Raw genomic sequence first — 20,678 nt, 5'->3', positions numbered from 1 at the left:
CTGGGGCAGGTTGTCAGAGTGGGGTTTGTGAGAAGACCCCACCCAAGGGAGCCCACCGCCCTCCTGTACTGCCCTGGGTCGCCTCTGGCAGGGCTGAAATTCAGCGTGAACACATGGGTGCCACTCCGCTGTGAAGTACTGAAATACTGCCATATCAGTTGATAAATAGGCTGAACCAAGGCCCTGTGTGCCCCCAGCGGTCTGGCCATTCTGACCCTCCCCTGGAGCCCCCTGAAACTCCCCATGATCCTAAAAACTAAAGGGAGTCACCCTGCTGCAGTTCTGAGGCCCCCAACTGGTTGGAACTCAGGACATACCAGTGTTTAATATTTATCTATTTCCCCTGCCTTGATGGTTTCACCCATCACTGGTGGGGACACACCTTGGCTGTAGCAGGGCTAGGACAAGTAGTTTACCTGAGCAGCCCTGGCGCCCTCTGGGGGTGGAGGAAGCTCTGGGAGGCAGGAAAACCTCCGGTCAAATATGCATCGGTGGAGGTGGGCATCCAAGGAACGGAAGTCATCATAACTGCGGAGAACTGGCCAGGAACGGCCCTGTGGGAGAGGGAAGGACAGGGGGATAAAGCAGCTTCATCATACTGAGCTGAGGACCACGGCAGTCAGTTCACCAGGCCAGAGGAGAGGCAGGGGTGGCTGCCACACCTGACAGGTCACCTGCACCCCGAACACCAGTTCATTCTCTCCAGAGACGTTCGGACTGTCACGCTCTGGAGACAGCAGGAGCTGCAGAGGGAAACAAAAGGCCCAGGTGAGGGTCTCGCTTTTGTCCCTGTCCTGACCTCTCCAGATGGGCACTTTCAAGGGATGGGACCATGTCTGCCTCCTGGGTCTCCCCACAGTCAAGGCCTGGTGATGGCTCAGTCAGAGTCCAAGGTCCTGGCACAAAGTCATTGCTGAATGAATGAAGGAACAAGTCTCCCCTCTGCCCTGCAGCTCCCGCCACCGAGCAGTCACTCCTGGGGGTAGGTTTCAGGGGTAAAGTGGCTGATGCTGCTTCAGGGTTGGGTGGGATCCCACCTACCCACCTGGGTGCAACCCCCATACCTGAATGTGGCCGAAGTCAACGTTCTCGTAGTGAAAATGGGCACAGTCTGCCAGCCGGGGAAAGGGACCTCGAGGAGCCGAGAGCCTGGGGAACAGACGACAGGTCACTGGCAGCCCTATGCTTGGCTCCCCTCCTAGGTTGAGGCTCTCCCTCACCTCTCACCTCTTCCCAGGCTTCCCCTTCACACTGGGTCCCCCAGCGGGGGGCAGGGGCTGCACGGAGCCCTCCCCTGGGCCATCCAGGCTGTCAGTGCTGCGAGCCTGTAGAGCAGAAAGAAGAATCAGAGGCCCCCAGAGATGGGAGCAGAGAGACAACGGAAGCATTGTTATCTGGCAGCCTGGGCCTGCAGGCCCGAATTGCTCCACACGCTGTCCTGAGCATGGAGTAGAGGGGTGGGTCAGGGGGAGGTGAAGGCCGGGCTCAGGGTAGGTCTGCTTCTTCATGTGCAGTCTGGAGAGGGGGCTGGAAGAGCAGGGGCCATGGGTGCGTCAGGGCAAGAGCATGCTGGTACTCTCTCTCCCTGTTTAAAAGCCGCCTCTAGCCCCAGGAGAGAAGGGGTTGTGCCTTTCCGTGCCTTTCATCAACGTCTGGACAATCACAGCTCCCATCTTATCAGTCTCCCTGCTTCCACCTCTCCCTTCCTGCCAGCTTCTTCACAGCAAGAGTCAGTATCACTTTCACAAAACGCAAATCTGCCTCTGTCTCTCCCCAGGTCAGGGATCTTCAATGGCTCCCTGCTGTCTTTAAGATAAAGTCTAAACACTGTGGTCTCTGCTTACCTCTCCAGCCTCATTTCTCCCCACTGCCTCTACTCTCAGAGCTCTCAGACTTCTAAGAGTCCAACAAAAGAATCATCTTCTCATTTCCTTCTAGGCCTTTGCAAAGGCTGTTCCCGCTGCATGGAACCCTCATCCCCATCTTTTCCCCATGCTTTCACTTAGCCCTCAGATCTGACTCTCATGGTAGCCTCCCCCATCCCAGGCTTGGTGATATTGCCTTAACTTCCCTCATTACAGCCCTGTGCACTCTGAGATGTCCCCATCTGGTGACAAGTCCATCTCCCCCACTGGACTGAGGCTCAGTCCCTACTCCCCTAGCATTGCCCTGCACAGAGCTGGGCAGAGAATTGAAGCTCCTCACAAGTAGGGTTGTGCCTGATTCCTCTCTGGGTCCCAATGCCCAGTGCCAGCTCAGTCACCCAGCAGGGGCTGGGTAAAATCTGATGAATAAATTAACCATCTGCCAGATGAGGATTTCCCAGAATGGGCCCTAGCCTCTCCCTCCTTCATTCTCCTACAACCCCGACTTCATCCTTTGGGTCTCACCCTTGGGTCGGTCCCCCTCCAGCCCATGAAGCTCCCCAAGGCAGGATGGGTTCTGACTTTCTCCGTGCCTGGAGCAAAGGGGCTACACAGAGGTCTCAGTGAATGCTAAGTGAGGGAATGAATGGATGAATGAGCAGGAGCAGCATGGTGGGAGAGGGAGATGGTGGGGGAGGGGGGATGAGGACAAGAAGATGGAGAGGACCCAATGATCACATCGGGGGGTACAATGCACGCTGGGGATTGAGGTGGAGTAAGGAGGAGGGGAGCAGTTGGAGAGGCTGAAGTAAAGGTTCAGGCTGATGCGGGGATGGGGTAAGGGAGGGTTGGTTGAGAAGGACTGGGATGGGATGAGAAAGGAGAAGAAAAGGGTCAGGCTGAGGATGGAGCAGGGTGGGGGTGGGGCTCAAGAATGAGAAAGGGGCTGATGGTAGGAGGAGGAGGGGTCTAAGCCAGGGAGAGGAGGAAGATGGGATGACGATGCTGAGGATGGATCTGGGACAGGGGCTGGTGGAGGACTCGGAGACCCTCAGAAGGCCCCCGCGGAGGCCACTTAGAGGATGCGAGGTCCTTCCCTGGACCAGCCCTTTTTCCTCCCAAGTCTGGGTCTTCGGCTACTGTCACCCCCATACAGGGCGTGGAACAGGGATGCGCGTTGAGGGGGCGGGGCCGGGGTAAGGGCTCGAGCCCAAGACCAGGCCGGGGTACGAGAGGGACCGCGACGAGGGGTGAGGGGCGGCGCGGGCCCCGGACTCGGGCGGGGCCAGGGGCGGGGCGCGTGGGGCGTGGCCGCGCGCGGACAGACTGACTTCGCCGATGGACCGACGGCCGCGTGGGCGCCTCACCACCATAGCCGCGTAGCCTCCTCAGGCGCCAGCCGCGCTGGACCCCTCGCTCGTTGTCCTCGCCGCCGATGCCGCCGCCATGGCGACACAAAGGGGAGGGCGCAGGCCGCGCGCGGGCGGCTGCAGGCCCCGCCTCTAACGGCTGCCCGTGGCTCTGGCGCGCGCGCTCCACGGGGGCGGGGACAATGAGGGACGCGGCGCAGATTCTCATTGGCTCTACCCTTGGCCTTAAGATGACGCCCCGCCCACCTGGCGGCTAATCATTGGCTTCAGCTTGGGTCCTATTTCTGGCTAGATCTCTTCGGTCCCGCCCCGCGAAGTTTGACAGCACCACGCCCATGCCTGCGTTTCATTGGTCGTCATTCCCCTCCTGAGACACACCCCCAGGTTCTTTATGCTTTGCTTCTAACATTTCCAACACTAAGCAGTGGACCCTTCCCTTAGTCCACTGTCAGTGATGGCTCTTCTGACACTTAGCTGGCTTCTCTCATGAACGCAAGCTTTTCTCCACTCCCTAAGCAGCTCTTCAAAGTCCCGATCCCCACTTTGTCAGTCCCGACTCAGCCCCTACCCCTGCTCTTGGAATACTAAGAACATTGGCCCATGGATGTTTTTCACTGGCTCAGATGCCTCGCACAAACTCAATTCTAATTTTTCCTGTTGTTGACTGAAGCTCAGAAAACGCTCTGTAACAATATCCTTTCCAAGAGAACTTGCCATTGGTCATGCCCTCAACAAGGTCCTCGAAGGTACATCCTTGATCAATCCATTCATTCATTCAAAAACTCTGATCACGTAATTTGTGGATCTATCAGTAACCAAAACGGGGGAAATATACCCTGCCCACATGGAACTCAAAAGCTAGTGGGAAAAGAATTTGCAAAATAAATATTTTAAAATATGGATAAAAATTAAGCAGAGATTGGGGAAAGGGAGTGTGATGGAGGAGTCAATTTACAGCTACTTACTTCAATTTATTGAATTTGTTGACCTCACTTCCACAACAGGTATTTCCCGCATGAAGTACCCTCTACCTGGAATATTCTTTGCATCCCCCTTCCCCTCGTTGAAACGCAACTGCAAATTCTTTCATGCTCCTCTCGTGAGAAAGTATTTAAGTCTGCCTTTCCTCCCTCCTGAATCTGGGCAAGACTGTGACAACTTCAACCAATAGAGAACAGGAATGAATAGGAACTGACACTATGTGATTTCCAATGCGAGGTAGTAAAAGGTAATGCAGTTTCCTCTTTGTCTGCTGGAATGGCTAGCTCTGGAGCCTTGGTGCACAATGAAGTGCAATTCTGCTGCTGCAGTTCATGCTTTGAGGAAGCCCAGATCACAATAAACTGTGGACAATTCTGAAAAAGATGGGCATACCAGACCACCTGACCTGCCTCTTGAGAAACCTGTATGCAGGTCAGGAAGCAACAGTTAGAACTGGACATGGAACAACAGACTGGTTCCAAATAGGAAAAGGAGTACGTCAAGGCTGTATATTGTCACCCTGCTTATTTAACTTACATGCAGAGTACATCATGAGAAACGCTGGGATGGGGGAAGTACAAGCTGGAATCAAGATTGCTGGGAGAAATATCAATCACCTCAGATATGCGGATGACACCACCCTTATGGCAGAAAGTGAAGAACTAAAGAGCCTCTTGATGAAAGTGAAAGAAGAGTGAAAAAGTTGGCTTAAAGCTCAACATTCAGAAAACGAAGATCATGGCCTCTGATCCCATCACTTCATGGGAAATAGATGGGGAAACAGTGGAAATAGTGGCTGACTTTATTTTTCTGGGCTCCAAAGTCACTGCAGATGGTGATTGCAGCCATGAAATTAAAAGATGCTTACTCCTTGGAAGGAAAGTTATGACCAACCTAGACAGCATATTAAAAAGCAGAGACGTTACTTTGCCAACAAATGTCTGTCTAGTCAAGGCTATGGTTTTTCTAGTGGTCATGTATGGATGTGAGAGTTGGACTATAAAGAAAGTTGAGCGCCGAAGAATTGATGCTTTTGAACTGTGATGTTGGAGAAGACTCTTGAGAGTCCCTTGGACTGCAAAGAGATCCAACCAGTCCATCCTAAAGGAGATCAGTCCTGGGTGTTCATTGGAAGGACTGATGAGGAAGCTGAAACTCCAATACTTTGGCCACCTGATGCGAAGAGCTGACTCATTTGAAAAGACCGTGATGCTGGGAAAGATTGAGGGCAGGAGGAGAAGGGGATGGCAGAGGATGAGATGGTTGGATGGCATCACTGACTCACTGGACATGGGTTTGGGTGGACTCCTGGAGCTGGTGATGGACAGGGAGGCTTGGTGTGCTGCGGTTCATGGGGTCACAAAGAGTCAGACACGACTGCATGACTGAACTGAACTGAACTGAAACCACAGACTCCACAGGTGAAGAATCTGCCTGCAGTGCTAGAGCCACAGAAGACATGGGTTTGATCCCTGAGTTGGGAAGATCCCCTGGAGTAGGAAACAGCAACCCACTCCAATACTCTTGCCTGGAAAATCTCATGGACAGAGGAGTCTGGCGGCCTACAGTCCATGGGGTCACAAAGAGTTGGAACACAGTTGAGCACATGAACACAAACAAACCAAAAAAAGCCACAGGGAGAGACCTTTTATAGACACTACAGTCCAGCTTGGAGTTGTCTGAGCCCTGATGCCGAACTTAGGAGTGAAGAGGCTCCAGAGATTCCACTCCCAACTGTCAAGCCAACTTTGTCTTCCCAGCCGAACCCCTAGACATCATGGAGCAGAAATGATCTATTCCCAACTCTGCCCTGTCCAAATTTTTGACTCAGAACCTATGAGCATAATAGAATCATTGTTTTGTGCCACTAAGTTTTGGGGATAGCTTGTAACCCAGAAATAGTCATTAGGATGGCCCTTTGTTAATTATTAATTCCTACCTATCTCAACTCCTCAGGAATACTTCTAGGCCCCACTCACCCCACACACACCAACTAAATCAGATTCTGCTGCTATAAACATCTTTTTTTTCTCCTTATACCTAAACAGCTATTTCCTTCTTTTTACTTAAATGTATGGCTTGTTCATAAAGACTGAAAACAAATATTTAACATGTCTATAACATACAAAAGCTGCTTTTTATAGAAATCTATCCTATCCTCTTTTTTGTAAATACAAATATCAACATAATCCTGATTGCATATTTAACACCTTATTATAGAAATTGTTTAACATACAGCAAAGCTGAACAATTTTACACCCATATAACCACCCCAGATCCTACCATTAACATTTTACTATATTTGTTTTATCTCACATCTATTACTCTATTCATCTGTTAATTTAACTTTGGATACATTTCAAAATAAATTGGAGAAGGCAATGGCAACCCACTCCAGTACTCTTGCCTGGAAAATCCCATGGATGGAGGAGCCTGGTGGGCTGCAGTCCTTGGGTCTCGAAGTCAGATACGACTGAGCGACTTCACTTTCACTTTTCACTTTCATGCATTGGAGAAGGAAATAGCAACCCACTCCAGTGTTCTTGCCTGAAGAATCCCAGGGCCAGGGGAGCCTGGAGGGCTGCCGGATATGGGGTCGCAGAGAGTCAGACATGACTGAAGTGACTTAGCAGCAGCAGCAGCAAAATAAATTAAAGACACTGTATACTGTCCCATAAATACTTCAGCATGCATATCTCTCACTAGAGTTCAATATTTATTTTTCTTTTCAGGTAATATATACCCAATGTAATCCACAATTTCACTGAATTTTAACAGGTGCATGTGTGCATTTGTGCTAAGTCGCTTCAATTGTGTTCAACTCTTTGCAATCCCATGGACAGTAGCCTGCCAGGCTCCTCTGTCCATGAGATTCTACAGGCAAGAATACTGGAATGGGTTCCCATACCCTCCTCCAGGGGATCATCCCAACCCAAGGATCAAACTGGCGTTTCTTATGTCTCCTGCATTGGCAGGTGAGTTCTTTATCACTAGCACCACCTGGGAAGCCCCTAGCAAGTGCATATACCTTCATAATCCAAATCCTTACCCAGGATGGCAGCTGAACATTTTTATACAGCATCCCAGGACTCCCACAGGAGGTGAGGGGAAAGATTAGGAGAAAACCAGGTGGAGGGCTTCCCTGGTGCTCTGTGGTAAAGAATCCACCTGTCAATGCAGGAAACATGGGTTTCCAGGAAGATCGCACATACCACACAGCAACTAAACCTGTGTACCAAAACTATTGAGCTTGTGTTCTAGAGCTGGGGAACCACAACTACTGAGCCCACATGCTGCAACTACAGAAGCCCCTGTGCCCTAGAGCTTGCTCTCAGCAACAAGAGAAGCCTCCACAATGAGAAGACTGCACACCACAACTAGAGAGTGGCCTCTACTCGATACAAGTAGAGGAAAGCCTGCACAGCAATGAAGACCCAGCACAGCCATAAATAAGTAAATAAATAATTTTTTAATTATTTAAAAAACAGGTGGAAACTGTATCATCTTTCCTAATCCAATTTAGAAAGTTAAAGTAAAATTGCTTCCTTTGCATTCTGTGGAGGCGGTCACAAAGTTCTACCCAGTGTCAAGAAGGAACATGGACCCTATTTTTTGATAGGAAATATGCCAAAGAATTCGAAGACAAAACAATAGGTTTTTCAATAGTCCAGAGAGATGACGATAGTCTAGACTAGAGTCAAGGGAGGGGTTAAATTCTGGAGGGTTTTTTTTTTTTTTAAGTGATGGTAACTCTTATAGTTTCTTGTCACAGCTTTTATTTATTTAATTTTTTTGGTTGTGCTGGGTCTACTTTGCTGCACTCTGGCTTTCTCTAGTTATGGCAAGCGGGGGCTAGTTTTTGTTGTAGTGCTCAGGCTTCTTATTGCAGTGACTTCTCTTGTTGCAGAGCACAGGCTGTAAGCACACAGGCTGCAGTAGTTGCAGCAGGCAGGCTCAGTACCTGCAGCACAAAGGCTTATCGCTCAACTGCCTGTGGAATCTTCCCCAACCAGGGATCGAACCCAAGTCCCCTGCATCTGCAGGTGGATTCCTATCCACTGTACCACCAGGGAAGTCCCTGGAGAGATTTTAAAGGTAGAGATGATATGACTTGCTCGTCAACTGATTGTGAGGAGAATCAATGACAGCTATGAGGCTTCTGACTTGAGCAGGTGGAAGGATGGAGCTGAGAGGCAGGGAGGAGCAGGTTTAGGGCAAGGATTAAGACCTATGGAGTTTGAGATATTTCTTAGAACTTTTTGTGTGGATGATGAGCAAGTCATGGGATATAGGAACCTGAGGTTCTAGGCTGAAGATAGGAATTTGTTGTAGTACTCGGGGTTCACAATTTGTACGACTTTGTACAGTTCAAAGTCGTCTGTCAGAACAGAGATGAGGTTCAGAACCATGAAGCCAGATGAGAGCACCTGGGACTGATTGTAGATAGAAAAGTCAAGGCCTGGGACACCAAAGTGACAGGTGTGAGGCGCAATGAGGCACAACCAGATTGGTGAGGAGAAGGCTGGGGTTCTGGAAGCTAGGCAAGGAAGTGCTTCAAAGAGTGAGTGGGGATCAGCTCACCTAATGCTGCTGCTGGGTCAAGCAGGATGTGGAGGCCTGACCATTGTCTAACACTCTAATGACTACAAGCTTCACACCCAGAGAATAGTTTCTTTGGTCTCATCTGAGACAGGAGGACCCACTTGCCCAGAAACCCTCTCCTGCCCTCAAAGATGAAAGCAGAAGAGACTTGGCTTCAGTGGTCAGAAACAAGAGTTAAGTGGTGCAGGGCAGAGCTAGTGTGGGGGAGGGGAAGGGGGCACAGGGAGCTATTTCCCTAAATTAGCAAGACCTTTGGCCTTTTCAAACAACTTCTTTTCCGGAGACAACCAGTAATCTGAAAAAAATTTTTTTTATTAAGAAAAATAGAATCTATACAATTCAAAGTCGTCTGGCCTCAAGAGAGGCTCCTTCCCTCCTCGGCCGCAGCCTTGGGGACCCGGGGGGGCGACCTGGCTGGAGGAGACTGAGACTCTGGGTCTTCAGGGTGGCCCAACAGGCGGGCTATTTGGGCATCCACTTTCCTGGAAAAAGGACAGTGGGTAGAGGTTGAGGTATTTGTTCAGGATTAGGGTCTGGGGCTATCTATGTTCTGGGAAAGGGGTTCAGGAGAGGTGGGCACCACATGGCAATCTCAGAATTCGGGGGCCGGGTGTGTTAAATCCTGGCGATGGTCACCTTTTCTGCTGCCGCAGCGCCATCCTTTGAATCCTTAGCACCTGCAGTATAGGGTCGTCCTGGAACTCGCTCCCATCGGAGTCTAAGGGGGAAAGGAGCAAGATTCAACGGGCCGGACTCATAGCGTAATGGACTGCCATTCAGAACACGGCAGCCACGCGTGGCGTGCGCGCCTGCTCACCTTCCGCAGCCTGCAGAAGTCTGGCAGCCTGGGAGAGCAGGTCTTCTGAGGGGGCGTGGCCAGCAGCGGATGAGGGCGTGGCTACCACCTCAAGAGACCCGGCCTCGAATGGAGGGGGCGGGGCCTTAACACAAGTGGCCACCACCTCAGCTGGAGGAGGCAGGATCTTGGGCTGCAGATGCTTGACTTCAGCCAAGGGAGTGTCTTTGTCTTTCCTAGGCACTGATCCCGCTAGGGGGAGCATGGTCTTGGCATTCCGAGACACCACCTTAGACCGATCCGGTGATTCAGATAGATGAGCCGTGACCTCTGAACGAGGGGTCATAGGGTGTGTGGCCTTGGCTTTCCGAGGTTCAGCCTCGTGTGGAGGCGGGCCCTCAAACCGAGGGGGCGTGTCCTCCAGGCTGTCCGGAAACAGCCGAGCCATCACCACCTGGCCCAGCGCGCCTCTGAGCTGCGGGCCAGGGCCCTCGTGCTCATCCGCGGCCGTGACTCGCCCTGAAGACTCCCGGCGTTGGGCTCTGCTTCTCCGAGGCTTGGAGCTTTGCTTCTCGAGCTCCTCTGGGCTGTTTGGTGCAGGGGTGGGAGGGCCCTGGGGGGCTGCAGGGGTCGTGGGTGTGGAGGCAGGGGGCGCGGGGGTTGAGGCTGGAGGGGCAGGAGTGGAGGCCAGGGGCGCTGGGGCGGAGGCTGGGGGCGCTGGGGCGGAGGCCGGGGGCGCTGGGGTGGAGGCCGGGAGTGTTGGAGGGATGACCCCAAGAGATATCCAGGGACTGGGCTGTGGGGCCCAGAAGAATCCATGGGGACTGGGACCCCAGAAGATGTGTGGAGAGAACCCTGGGGGAATAGGAGGCCTCTCCATGCGGAAAGCTTCCTGGAGTCCAGGTGGAACGACACTGCCCCAAAGTGGGATGGAGTTAGACTGGGTTCCCAGGGAACCAAGGGTCTCCACAGCGGGAGGAGATGGCTGTGGACAGATGGGGGAAGGGACCTGAGAGAGAGAGGAAAGGTAGAGAGTCCTCAGTCCCTCTCAGCCTCCCCCTTCCTCCAACTTCCCTTAGGATCCTCCCTCCACTCCCCCTTAGGCTCCTCCCTCCTCCATCTCACCGAGGTGGTGAGGGCAGTAGTCTGCGGCAGCACCCAGGTTCCGTCACCCTGGCTTCTTCGAGCCTGTTCAAGTTTCCGCCGCTGCCGCCACTGGTACAGAATGTCATCCTCTGGCCGCAGGGGTGCCTGGGAGGAGGCCGGGGCAGGAGTAGGGATGGGGGCAGGAGTAGGGATGGGGGCAGGTGCTGGGGTTGCTGTGGAGGAAGTAGAGAGAAGAGGGGTAAGGCAGGGCCTGGGTGATGAGCAAGGATAGGCTAGCATACACCCTTTGAGTACCAGGTTATTCAGACAGGCTCTCCAGATATTGTCCCAAGTCCCCTGCAGATTGGGAAATGGGGAAAGGGGGCAGAATCGGAGAAGAGAGCCCTCATGGGCTTCAACCTGTCATCATTTGACTCTTCATCATCAACAAATATTACTGAGCCCTTACTATGTGCCAGGCACTGTTCTGGACACGGTGGTCACAGCAGGGACCAGGGCAGATCTTCCAGAATCTGCCCACATCTCCCCACTTTACCACCCTCACTTGCCAACCCATAACAACTTCCTCCATAGCTTCCCTTCTCTCCCATCCTCTGAAACGGCCTCCATATCCAGTCCAGGGAGCCTGTGAACACCTGAGTCAGGTCAGGGCCCTCCTGATTTAGAATCTTCCCTGGGCTGTACCTCTCTCCTGGTAAAAAGCACGTCTTTGCACTTGTGGTTCCCTTTGCCTGGAAGGCTCTTCACTTATGCATCCACGGGATTAACTCCAAGTCCTTCAGGTATTTGCCCAAGTACCACCTTTTTCATGAGGCCATCCATGGCTGCCCTATTCAAAATTGCAATAGCCCAGCCCTACCACCCTCCATCCTGTTTCCTGTTCCATTTTTCTCCTTAGCACCTATCACCTTCTAATTACTAAAGATCACACTTCTTTGCTTATTCATTGTTCATCTCTCCCTCCACAATGCCGGCTACACAAGAACAGCAGTTTTTATCTGCCAGGCTGTTACCAGATCCCCAGTGTCAAGAATAGGGCCTGGTGTCAGTATATGTGACCTAAGGGCAAAATAGAAAATAAATATATGCAAAATTGTGCTCCATTCCAGTGTCCAGCACTGTACTGGGGATACAGGAGTGACTAAGGGCAGGGTCACCACCTATCCTCAGGCCTGTGGGACAAAGGGACATCATTCCCCATCACCCAGGTTATCATTTCATGAGTCATGATTAGTATGACTATCATTATCTCTCAGAAGCCCTACCTACTAATGCTGCACAGAGAAGGGGAAGCGGGGTAGGGGGCAGCATCTGGGACCTCTCCTCCCCTCCCCTCTATATCCTGTGAGTCTATTTCCAGACCTGGCCACTTCCCTTTACTCTGCTCCTAGCCGAGTAGCAGCCACAGGGAGTTTGCTAACACCCGGTACAGATCTTGTCCCTGCCTTGCTCACCACCCTCCTGTGGCTCCCCAGTAGATCATGACCAAATGCCTCACATGGCTACACAGCCCCATGTAATCTGACCCCTCCCAATATCTTCCACCTTATCTCACACTACCCCTACCCCTGGTTCTTGCCTTTTCTTGTTCATTATCTGCATTGTGCTCTCTCCCACCTCAGGTCCTTTGTACAGGCTACAGGGCTATAGTCCTCACCTTCATCATTCAGGTTTCCACTTAGATAGCACCTCTTCCAGGAAGGCCTTCTCTGACATCCCAGTATCACAAGTCTCCCCTGCATGACCCTCATTTCTGCTTATATTTGTTTGTGGAGTTATGCAGCTATTCTGTGCCCGACACTCACTATTCTGTGAGCACCATGAAGGTGAGACCATGTATGGTTGGTTCACTAAGGAATCCCCAATCTCGAACACAGGCTTCACAGGCAACACGTATTCAATGTGTGTTACATAAAAAATACATATATTTACTCTGCAAAAAACTTATGAAGTAGTAGGTTTATCCCTATTTTACAGATGAGGAAACAGGATCAGGAAGGAGAAGTGAATAAAAAGAGAAGCTTGGAAGGATCAAAGAATCAGGGGACGGCTTGGGCAAGATCACTCAACATGCACAAACAGCACTCTGTTCTCTCTGCTTGCCTGTCCCCACTCATGGGAGTCCCATGAGATATGGAGAGACTCTTTCCTGGCTACCACTGCATCCCAGGAACTGGGGCACAGAGTAATAGTAACAACAGTGATGACAAAATAGTAACCCACCTCTTTAACCCAACCTCTGAAATCTCGGGGGCAGAAATTTGAGAGTTCAACACTTTGCATGTTTTAGTCAAGTTGCTAGGTATGTACAGGATTGACAGGGATCTGGGTCAGAACATCAGGTATATAGAACACTGGTATATAGCTGAACGTGTGAAATTGCCATTATTCAACCATTTTTTTACTTACAAAGACAAAAATTACATAAGATTCATAGTAGAATGAATATTTACTCCCTGACTTCAGACTATACTACAAAGCCACAGTAATCAAAACAGTATGGTACTGGCACAGAAACAGGCACAGATGAATAGAATAGATCACAGCACCCAGAAATGAACCCACACACTTATGGTCAATTAATCTACAACAAAGGAGGCAAAATATACAATGGGGAAAAGACAGTTTCTTCAATAAGTGCTGCTAGGAAAACTGGACTGCTGCTGCTGCTAAGTTGCTTCAGTAGTGTCCGACTATGCAACCCCATAGACAGAAGCCCACCAGATTCCCCCGTCCCTGGGATTCTCCAGGCAAGAACACTGGAGTGGGTTGCCATTTCCTTCTCCAGTGCCTGAAAGTGAAAAGTGAAAGGGAAGTCACTCAGTCGTGTCCGACTCTTTACGACCCCATGGACTGCAGCCTACCAGGCTCCCCCGTCTGTGGGATTTTCCAGGCAAGAATACTGGAGTGGGGTGCCATTGCCTTCTCTGGGAAAACTGGGCAGCTACATGTAAAAGAATATTAGAACATTTTCTCCCACCATATACAAAAATAAACTCAAGATGGATTAAAGACCTAAATGTAAGATCTGAGCCATACAACTCCTAGAAGATAACATAGCCATGGCGTAGCAATATTTTTGTAGATCTATCTCCTAAGGCAAAGGAAACAAAAACAAAAATAAATGAATGGGACCCAATTAAACTTAAAAGTTTTGTACAGCAAAGGAAACAATCAACAAAACAAAAAGGCAACCTATTGAATGGGAGAAAACATTTGCAAGTGATATGACCAACAAGGGATTAATAGCTCATACAACTTAACATTAAAAAAAATCTTAATTAAAAGATAGGTAGAATCTGCCTGAGGACAACTGAGGCCACTTTCTGGGTGCCTGGCCTCGCTGCCCAGCAGCCCCAAGTGGCGACCGGCCCTGCCCATGGTCCCTTGCTTTCCATGGGGCTGGTGGCGGAGTTGGGGGTGCGGGTGGAAGCAGGTTCACATCTGGAGAAGCACTAGACAACCCCCACCCCTGCCCCACTTTGTATTATTCCTCCTCTTACTCTGAGCTGTGAGTAATTTTAACCCTGTACATATGGCAGCTCTTCTGATGCAGAGACTGTTTTATCAATGTCAGTGCCATCCCCGTAGGATGACTCCATGGGTGTTTCCAGACTCAGGCTCTGACGAACGAAATAAAAAAAAATTTTTTTTTTTAAAGAGATGGGCAGAAGACCTGAACAGACACTTTTCCAAATAAGACAGATGGCCAACAGACACATTAAAAGATGCTCAACATTACTACTCATCAGAGAAATGCAAATCAAAACCACAATGAGATAATCACCTCAAATCTTTCAAAATAGTTATCATTAAAAAGACCACAAATAACAAATGTTGGCAAAGATGTGGAGAAAAGGGAACCCTTGTAGTACAGTGTTTATGGGAATGTGTTTAAATTGGTACAGCTATAATGGAAAACAGCATGGAGATTCCTCAAAAGACTAAAAATAGAACTATCATACATTCCAGCAATTCCACTCCTGGGTATATATCTAAAGAAAATGAAAACAGTAATTTGAAAAGATACATGCACCCCAACAGCAGCATTATTTACAACAGCCAAAATACAGAAGCAACTTTGGTATTCATCAACAGATGAATGGATAAAGAAGATGTGGTATATATATACAATGGAATATTACTCATCCATTAAAAAAGAATGAAATTCTACCATTTGCAACAACACAAATGGTTCTTTTCTGGGGGTGAGGGGAAGATATTTTGCTTAGTGAAATAAGTCAGACAGAGAAAGATGAATACCATATTTTATCACTTATATGTAGAACTGAAAGAATAAAACAAATGAATATAAAAAAACAGAAACTGACTCACAGATATAGGGAACAAACCAGTGGTTAGGACAGAGGGAAGCAGGGGGAGGGTGGGATAGGGACAGGAGATAAGAGGTAAAAACTACTGTGTATAAAATAAATAGGCTACAAAGATATATTGTGGAGCACAAGAAAGATAGCCAATATTTTAGAATATAGGGTTGGCCAAAAAATTTATTTGGTTTTAAGTGAAAATAAAAGACATACTCTTCATTCTCACCAAGAACTTTACTGAATAATGTATTCACTAACCAAATGAACCTTTTGGCTAACCTAATAATGTTAAGAGCTTCCCTGGTGGCCAAGTGACAAAGAATCTGCCTGCAATGCAGGAGACATGGATTCTATTCCTGAGTCAGGAAGATCCCCTGGAGAAGGAAATAGCAACCCACTCTAGTATTCTTGCCTGGGAAATTCCATGGGCAGAGGAGCCTGGTGGGCTACAGTTGGACACTAAATCACCATCTCCGCAAATAACTTCAAATGGAGTATAATCTATGAACATTTGAATTACTATGTCATCCACCTTAAACTAATAGAATATTGTCAATCAACTATGCCTCAATTAAAAAAAGGATGACTTCATCCTAAATGAGATAGATATATAAATATTCTTCATACTATTTAGGTCAAATTTTGCTGCCAAATCAGCTGTGGTGCCAAATTTGCAACAAGCCTTCTGATTTTGGAGCTTCATGTTCAGAACTGCAGACAGGATGCAGAGAAATTGCATACTCATGGGAGCTACTGTGTATGCTTTCTTAATTTTTCTGGCCCCGGCTCATAGCATGCGGGATCTCAGTTCCCTGATCAGGGATTCAAACTGCACCCCCTGCACTGGCAGTGTGGAGTCTTAACCACTGGACCACCAGGGAAGTCCTCCCATGATAGGTACTGTTAACAGAGCCATGCTGTGTGCTCCATGTAATCACCAACTCTTTCAATCCTCACGACACCTACAGCAGGGGAATACAGTTATTATCCCTGTTTTACAGCTGGGTAAACAAAGTGCAGAGAAGCCCAAGGTCACATAGCTATAAGTCAAAAAGTTGGAATTTGCACCCAGACTGCCCTCATCCTCGCCTCCCAGCACTTACCTTGTGCTCTGAGGTCAGGGTCCTTGATGGAGTCAGGAGTGAAGGTCATGGAGAAGGGAGAGAGGCCATCAGAGCTGACAGGGAATGAGGAGCTGCCACCATCGCTGGGGCTGAGGGAGGAGGTGGAGGAGACGGAGGCCTTGCTGGAGGGAGAAGGCAGAAGTGAGGCCACCGGGGATTCAGAGGCAGCAGCCTGGGCCCGGAGAGGAAGGACTGGGGAGGATGATGCGGGCGGGGGAGGCACCTGCGTTTGAGCAGCCTGGCAGCTCTGCTTTGCAAGCTCAGTGTCTCCAAGTCTAGCAGGGATGAGTTCCATGTGTTGAGACTCTGTGAGGTGAGAGGGGGTCAGAGACTAGCCCCCATCGCAAAGGCTTCTGGGAAAGGGGCTCTGGACAGAGGGCCTGAATGCAGGTCTACATTCCACCTGGCATCCTCACATGCTGGCTGACAATCTGCTCCTCCTCCTTAGGGAAGACAGACCAGGTTTCCCTCTGTGGATCCATAACCCTCAGTGTAGTCATTGTTATAGTAGAAGGGTTGACCCTACCTTCCTGATCAGGCCTGGCTGGTCACAGTGTTCTGTCCTCCAGTTCACAGTGACTGGCTCACAAGGATGAGTGAATGAGAGTAAGTCCTGGGGCTTTGGATGGAGCTATTGGAAAAGCTTTCTCTTTTCACTGGAGTAATCAAGTATATCAGACACCTACAGCTACTGAAGACATCTTAGCTATTTTGAGGGGAAAGCCTACCTGAGATTGAGCCAAACAAGGAGGAACCGAAAGCCATGAGAGTTGAGTGCCTCCCAATACTGGTCAATCACCTGGATTCAGCTATGCTGAAAAGCACCTAGTTTTGGATTTCTTGATTACACTAGCTAACAAAGCCTCCCTTTTTTGTTTAGGCTTCCTTGAACTGGGGGTTGACTCTAATGCTTACTACATGTTTGTTTGTTTGTTTTTCCTTCTTCTTTTCTGGCTGAGCCATGCAGTGGCATATAGGATCTAATTTCCTGGCCAAGGGTCGAACCTGCGCACCCTGCATTGGAAGTGGAGAGTCTTAACCACTAGATCACCAGGGAATTTCTGACTCTAGTTCTATCTCAGGGCTGGTGCTATCAGTCCAGGCATGGAGGGAAAGAAGTGGGTGGCAGTGTCACCTGCTTTATTTCCTGAAGGGGTGCCACAGCCTTAGCCTTTGATGCACTGGCCATCTTAGCATGAGTCAGGGCTGCTGTGTAGGGTCTTCCTTCTGGTTCACTGGCTCCTGCTGAGATGCCCCAATTGATTTAGTTGGGGGCAGGTAGAGGAGCTGCTGGGGGTATTGCTCAGGAGGAGATGAGACTGAAGCAGGTACCTGCTGCAAGTTGACTGCCAGGGTCTGAAGATTCAGGCCGCAGCCACCAAAAGTCAGCTGGGGTTGGGCCTGCAGACTGGCGTTCTTCTCGGCTTGTGGGCTGAGCCTGTCGGAACCGGTTTATGTACCTGTGAGCATCAGAGAGTTGGGAGGTGGGTGGGATGAGGAGCACCCAATAATAATAACAATAATAATCACAATAGTCAATGTATATATAGCACCGTAGCAATACTTGGTAGTTGATCCTCAGCATCTGTTCTCCTTTCTTATACAGTAATGCAATATTATGTAAGACGATATAACCCTGGGGACATAGCCACTCTTCTATAAATACATTTTCTAGATACCCTTGCAGATTTATGGCCATGTATATTCCTGACCACAAGATGCAATTCTGGAAAGTGGATATGGCTGGGAGCCATTATGGGCCATGAAGGAAAGGGTAACAGCCTAGGGAAGGGAGAGCAACAAGAGAGAAGGAAACTGTGTCTCTGACACCTCAGTTATGTGGCTGCCATATCAGCCCTGGAGAAGGCAGTGGCACCCCACTCCAGTACTCTTGCCTGGAAAATCCCATGGACGGAGGAGCCTGGAAGGCTGCAGTCCATGGGGTCGCTAAGGGTCGGACACGACTGAGCGACTTCACTTTCCCTTTTCACTTTCATGCATTGGAGAAGGAAGTGGCAACCCACTTCAATGTTCTTGCCTGGAGAATCCCAGGGACGGGGGAGCCTGGTGGGCTGCCCTCTATGGGGTCGCACAGAGTCGGACACGACTGAAGCGACTTAGCAGCAGCAGCAGCAGCAGCAGCAGCTTAGCAGCATATCAGCCCTGGTTGCTTCTGCCTGGACTGTTATGTGAGGGAGACATATTGATAAACACTCTTGTTTAAGGCACGATTCATTTGGGACTCCTTCTTATAGCAGCTGAACTTGGATCCTACAAATCCAAGGGCTCACTATGTGGCTCACTATTGTTTGTTACAGATGCGGTACTGATGGTAATTCATTGAAAACTTAAAACAGACCCAGAACATATGTGCTATTAATATCCTCAATTTACAGATGAAGAAACTGAGGCCAGGATTGTACAGTGATAAAGCCTGGATTTGAATCCAGCTCCAGAGCACTTGGTAATGTGAATGAAGCATGATCCTAAAAGTGCAGCTCTGGCTAGGATGATTATTATGGATGTCTGCCCCCTCGCACTGATCCAAACCCTTCTTTTCCCTGAGAGCTACTGGAACTTACTTGGCCACCACGGAGTCCCCACTGTCAGTCACGATGGGTGGTGGGGAGGCTCTCATCTGGCCCTCAGCGGTGCTGGGTGGGGAAGGGGTCCCTGAGCTGGATGGCCAGGACTCCTCAAACAGCTCAGGGGAGCTGGGGCCTGTGGCCAGAGCCTTGGAAGCTTCTGGAAGTCTGGATCTCTGGGATGTGGATGGGCTCAGGGTCTAATACAGAGGAGGTGAAGAGAAGAAAAAGTGAGGCTGAGGAGTCATCCCTGTAGGGAAACGAAGACACATATGAAATCTCAGTCCAGAGGGGAGGAAACACATCCCACAATGGCAACAACTCAGAGTGATTGGGGAGGTGACAAGGGATTTAGGTGGTGGAGGACAAGGGCAAGGCCATGGGGAAAAGAGGAGAGGCTTTCTTTTAATCTCTCACCCCCATCTCTCATCACGTCTTCCTTCCCTCTAGTCGTCACTCCCTTGTTACTGGTTGGCACACAGCACTCTCTGTGGGGTGTCCTCACCTGGGGGTGCCAGGTTTAGCTTCAGAATGGCCAGTAGTGGCTTCAAACCACACTACGGTTCCCACGGAATCCTGGAAGAGAAGAACTATAATTTCCATGAAGCACCACTGTACATTCAAGATAATGACACTGGAGGCACGATTCCCACCAGTCCCTGGAGCAGTCTCAAAAGAGAACCCGGGAACTGTTGGTTGGTGATTCGTAACCCTGGATCCAGTCTAAGAGGAGTCTTTTAAAAATACAGAGGCGTGGTCCTCACCCAAGATCAAAAGAATCAGAGTATCTGGAAGGGGGCTGGGCATCTACATACATCTGTTTCGCAGTGTTTCTGGTGACTCTGGAGTGGAAGTCAGGAAAAGAGCCAAGGCTAAACCCTATCACTGTATATTTCCCATAAGTCCTTGGGACATTAAGGAGAGGAGTAGATGGATTACAATTCCTATAGTCACTGGGCTCCGCCTAAGCAAGACACCCGTGGCAGTCTTGGAGCAAATTCAAAATTACGAATCTTAATTCCCAAGGTGCCCCCAGACATTTTTAGGAAAAAAAAAAAAAAGCCCTTAGGGCCACTTAGCGGAACGTAAAACGCTATGGAACCCCCGCAGTGGTAAAGTCCAAGGTCGGAGCCGCTTAAGGCTGTGGAGCATCTTGGGAGTTGTAGTTCCAGTAAGGTTGAGCACCCTTGACTCTGGAACGTAGCAAACCTGATCTTAGGCTGTGTTACTCTCACCCTTGATCCTCCCCAGGCCTCCTGTAATCCATCACCTGAAGTCCATCCTGCAGCTACCTTGCAGATTCCGCCGGCTCTGCTCGGTCACCGGACTCACCCGGAGCGCATCTTCGTCGCTTAGCAATACTCTATAACCCCGCCCCTCTTTGGGACTGCCGGCGCGGGAAGAGAGCGGTCTCTAAGGCGACCAATGATAGAGAGGAAAATAAAAGTAATTGGACAATGGCCAAAGGGATATGCCTCACAATTGGCTGTAACGGGAAGGAGAGGGAATGTTTGATTGGGGAACGGTAGCGAGATGCAGTAATTGGCAAGCCCGTGGACCAATGGAAAGGATCCGAGGCTGGGCTCGCGGTTAGGAGGAAGTCCCAATGTACTCTCTCTTTGCTGTAGTCGTGTATTCTAACCACTCCCCCTCTTGCTGTCTAAATCTCATCCAGATTCCAGTCTAACTACGGATTTTTCCGTTGCAGGGGCCATCAGGGAGCCTACCCCCTCTCTAGCCGCCATCCCTTCATCAGTCCAGAAGTCTACCAGTCCCTCCCGAGCTTCTAACCACTTCCGTCTTGCTCCAGGAGCAGCTGGTTGCTCCAACTGCCACGCCTGGGCTCCCGGCCGAAGTGGCTGGATCATAACGAGCTATTTCGGGCCCCAGCTTTCGGCCCCCGTGGGGCCAGCCTGGACT

General features: G+C 49.8%; 1 protein-coding gene across 2 annotated transcripts; it reads right to left on the bottom strand.

Annotated features, from left to right (window-relative positions):
* Nucleotides 1-9,173: 9,173 nt before the first annotated feature.
* On the bottom strand, nucleotides 9,174-18,811 carry PROSER3 (proline and serine rich 3). Of its 2 annotated transcripts, none has more exons than XM_068992731.1 (9): nucleotides 18,756-18,811; nucleotides 17,506-17,633; nucleotides 17,309-17,418; nucleotides 16,397-16,479; nucleotides 16,153-16,262; nucleotides 10,740-10,933; nucleotides 9,636-10,599; nucleotides 9,455-9,536; nucleotides 9,174-9,300 (listed from the first exon to the last, which is right to left on the bottom strand). In XM_068992731.1, exons 1-9 carry the CDS (start codon nucleotides 18,809-18,811, stop codon nucleotides 9,174-9,176), a joined length of 1,854 nt encoding a protein of 617 aa, XP_068848832.1. The 2 variants fall into 2 exon arrangements, with proteins under 2 accessions (XP_068848832.1, XP_068848831.1); XM_068992730.1 differs by having other exon boundaries at nucleotides 16,153-16,295; nucleotides 17,309-17,415.
* Between the last annotated feature and the right edge of the window lie 1,867 nt (nucleotides 18,812-20,678).

The sequence above is a fragment of the Capricornis sumatraensis genome, chromosome 20, assembly GCF_032405125.1.
Source record: "Capricornis sumatraensis isolate serow.1 chromosome 20, serow.2, whole genome shotgun sequence".
In the NCBI taxonomy this organism is placed as follows: domain Eukaryota; kingdom Metazoa; phylum Chordata; class Mammalia; order Artiodactyla; family Bovidae; genus Capricornis; species Capricornis sumatraensis.
Note: the sequence above shows the minus strand (reverse complement) of the source record. Positions and strands in the feature narration are given on the sequence as shown.

Excerpts from the sequence above, each read along its gene's own strand:
- PROSER3 (XM_068992730.1), bottom strand. The coding sequence starts at position 18,811 with ATGAGAGCCTCCCCACCACCCATCGTGACTGACAGTGGGGACTCCGTG. Across the intron at positions 16,296-16,396 it reads GCCAGGCTGCTCAAACGCAG|CAAGGCCTCCGTCTCCTCCA; the intron begins GTGCCTCCCCCG and ends TTCTCCCTCCAG. Across the intron at positions 9,537-9,635 it reads ACTTCTGCAGGCTGCGGAAG|ACTCCGATGGGAGCGAGTTC; the intron begins GTGAGCAGGCGC and ends TTTCCCCCTTAG.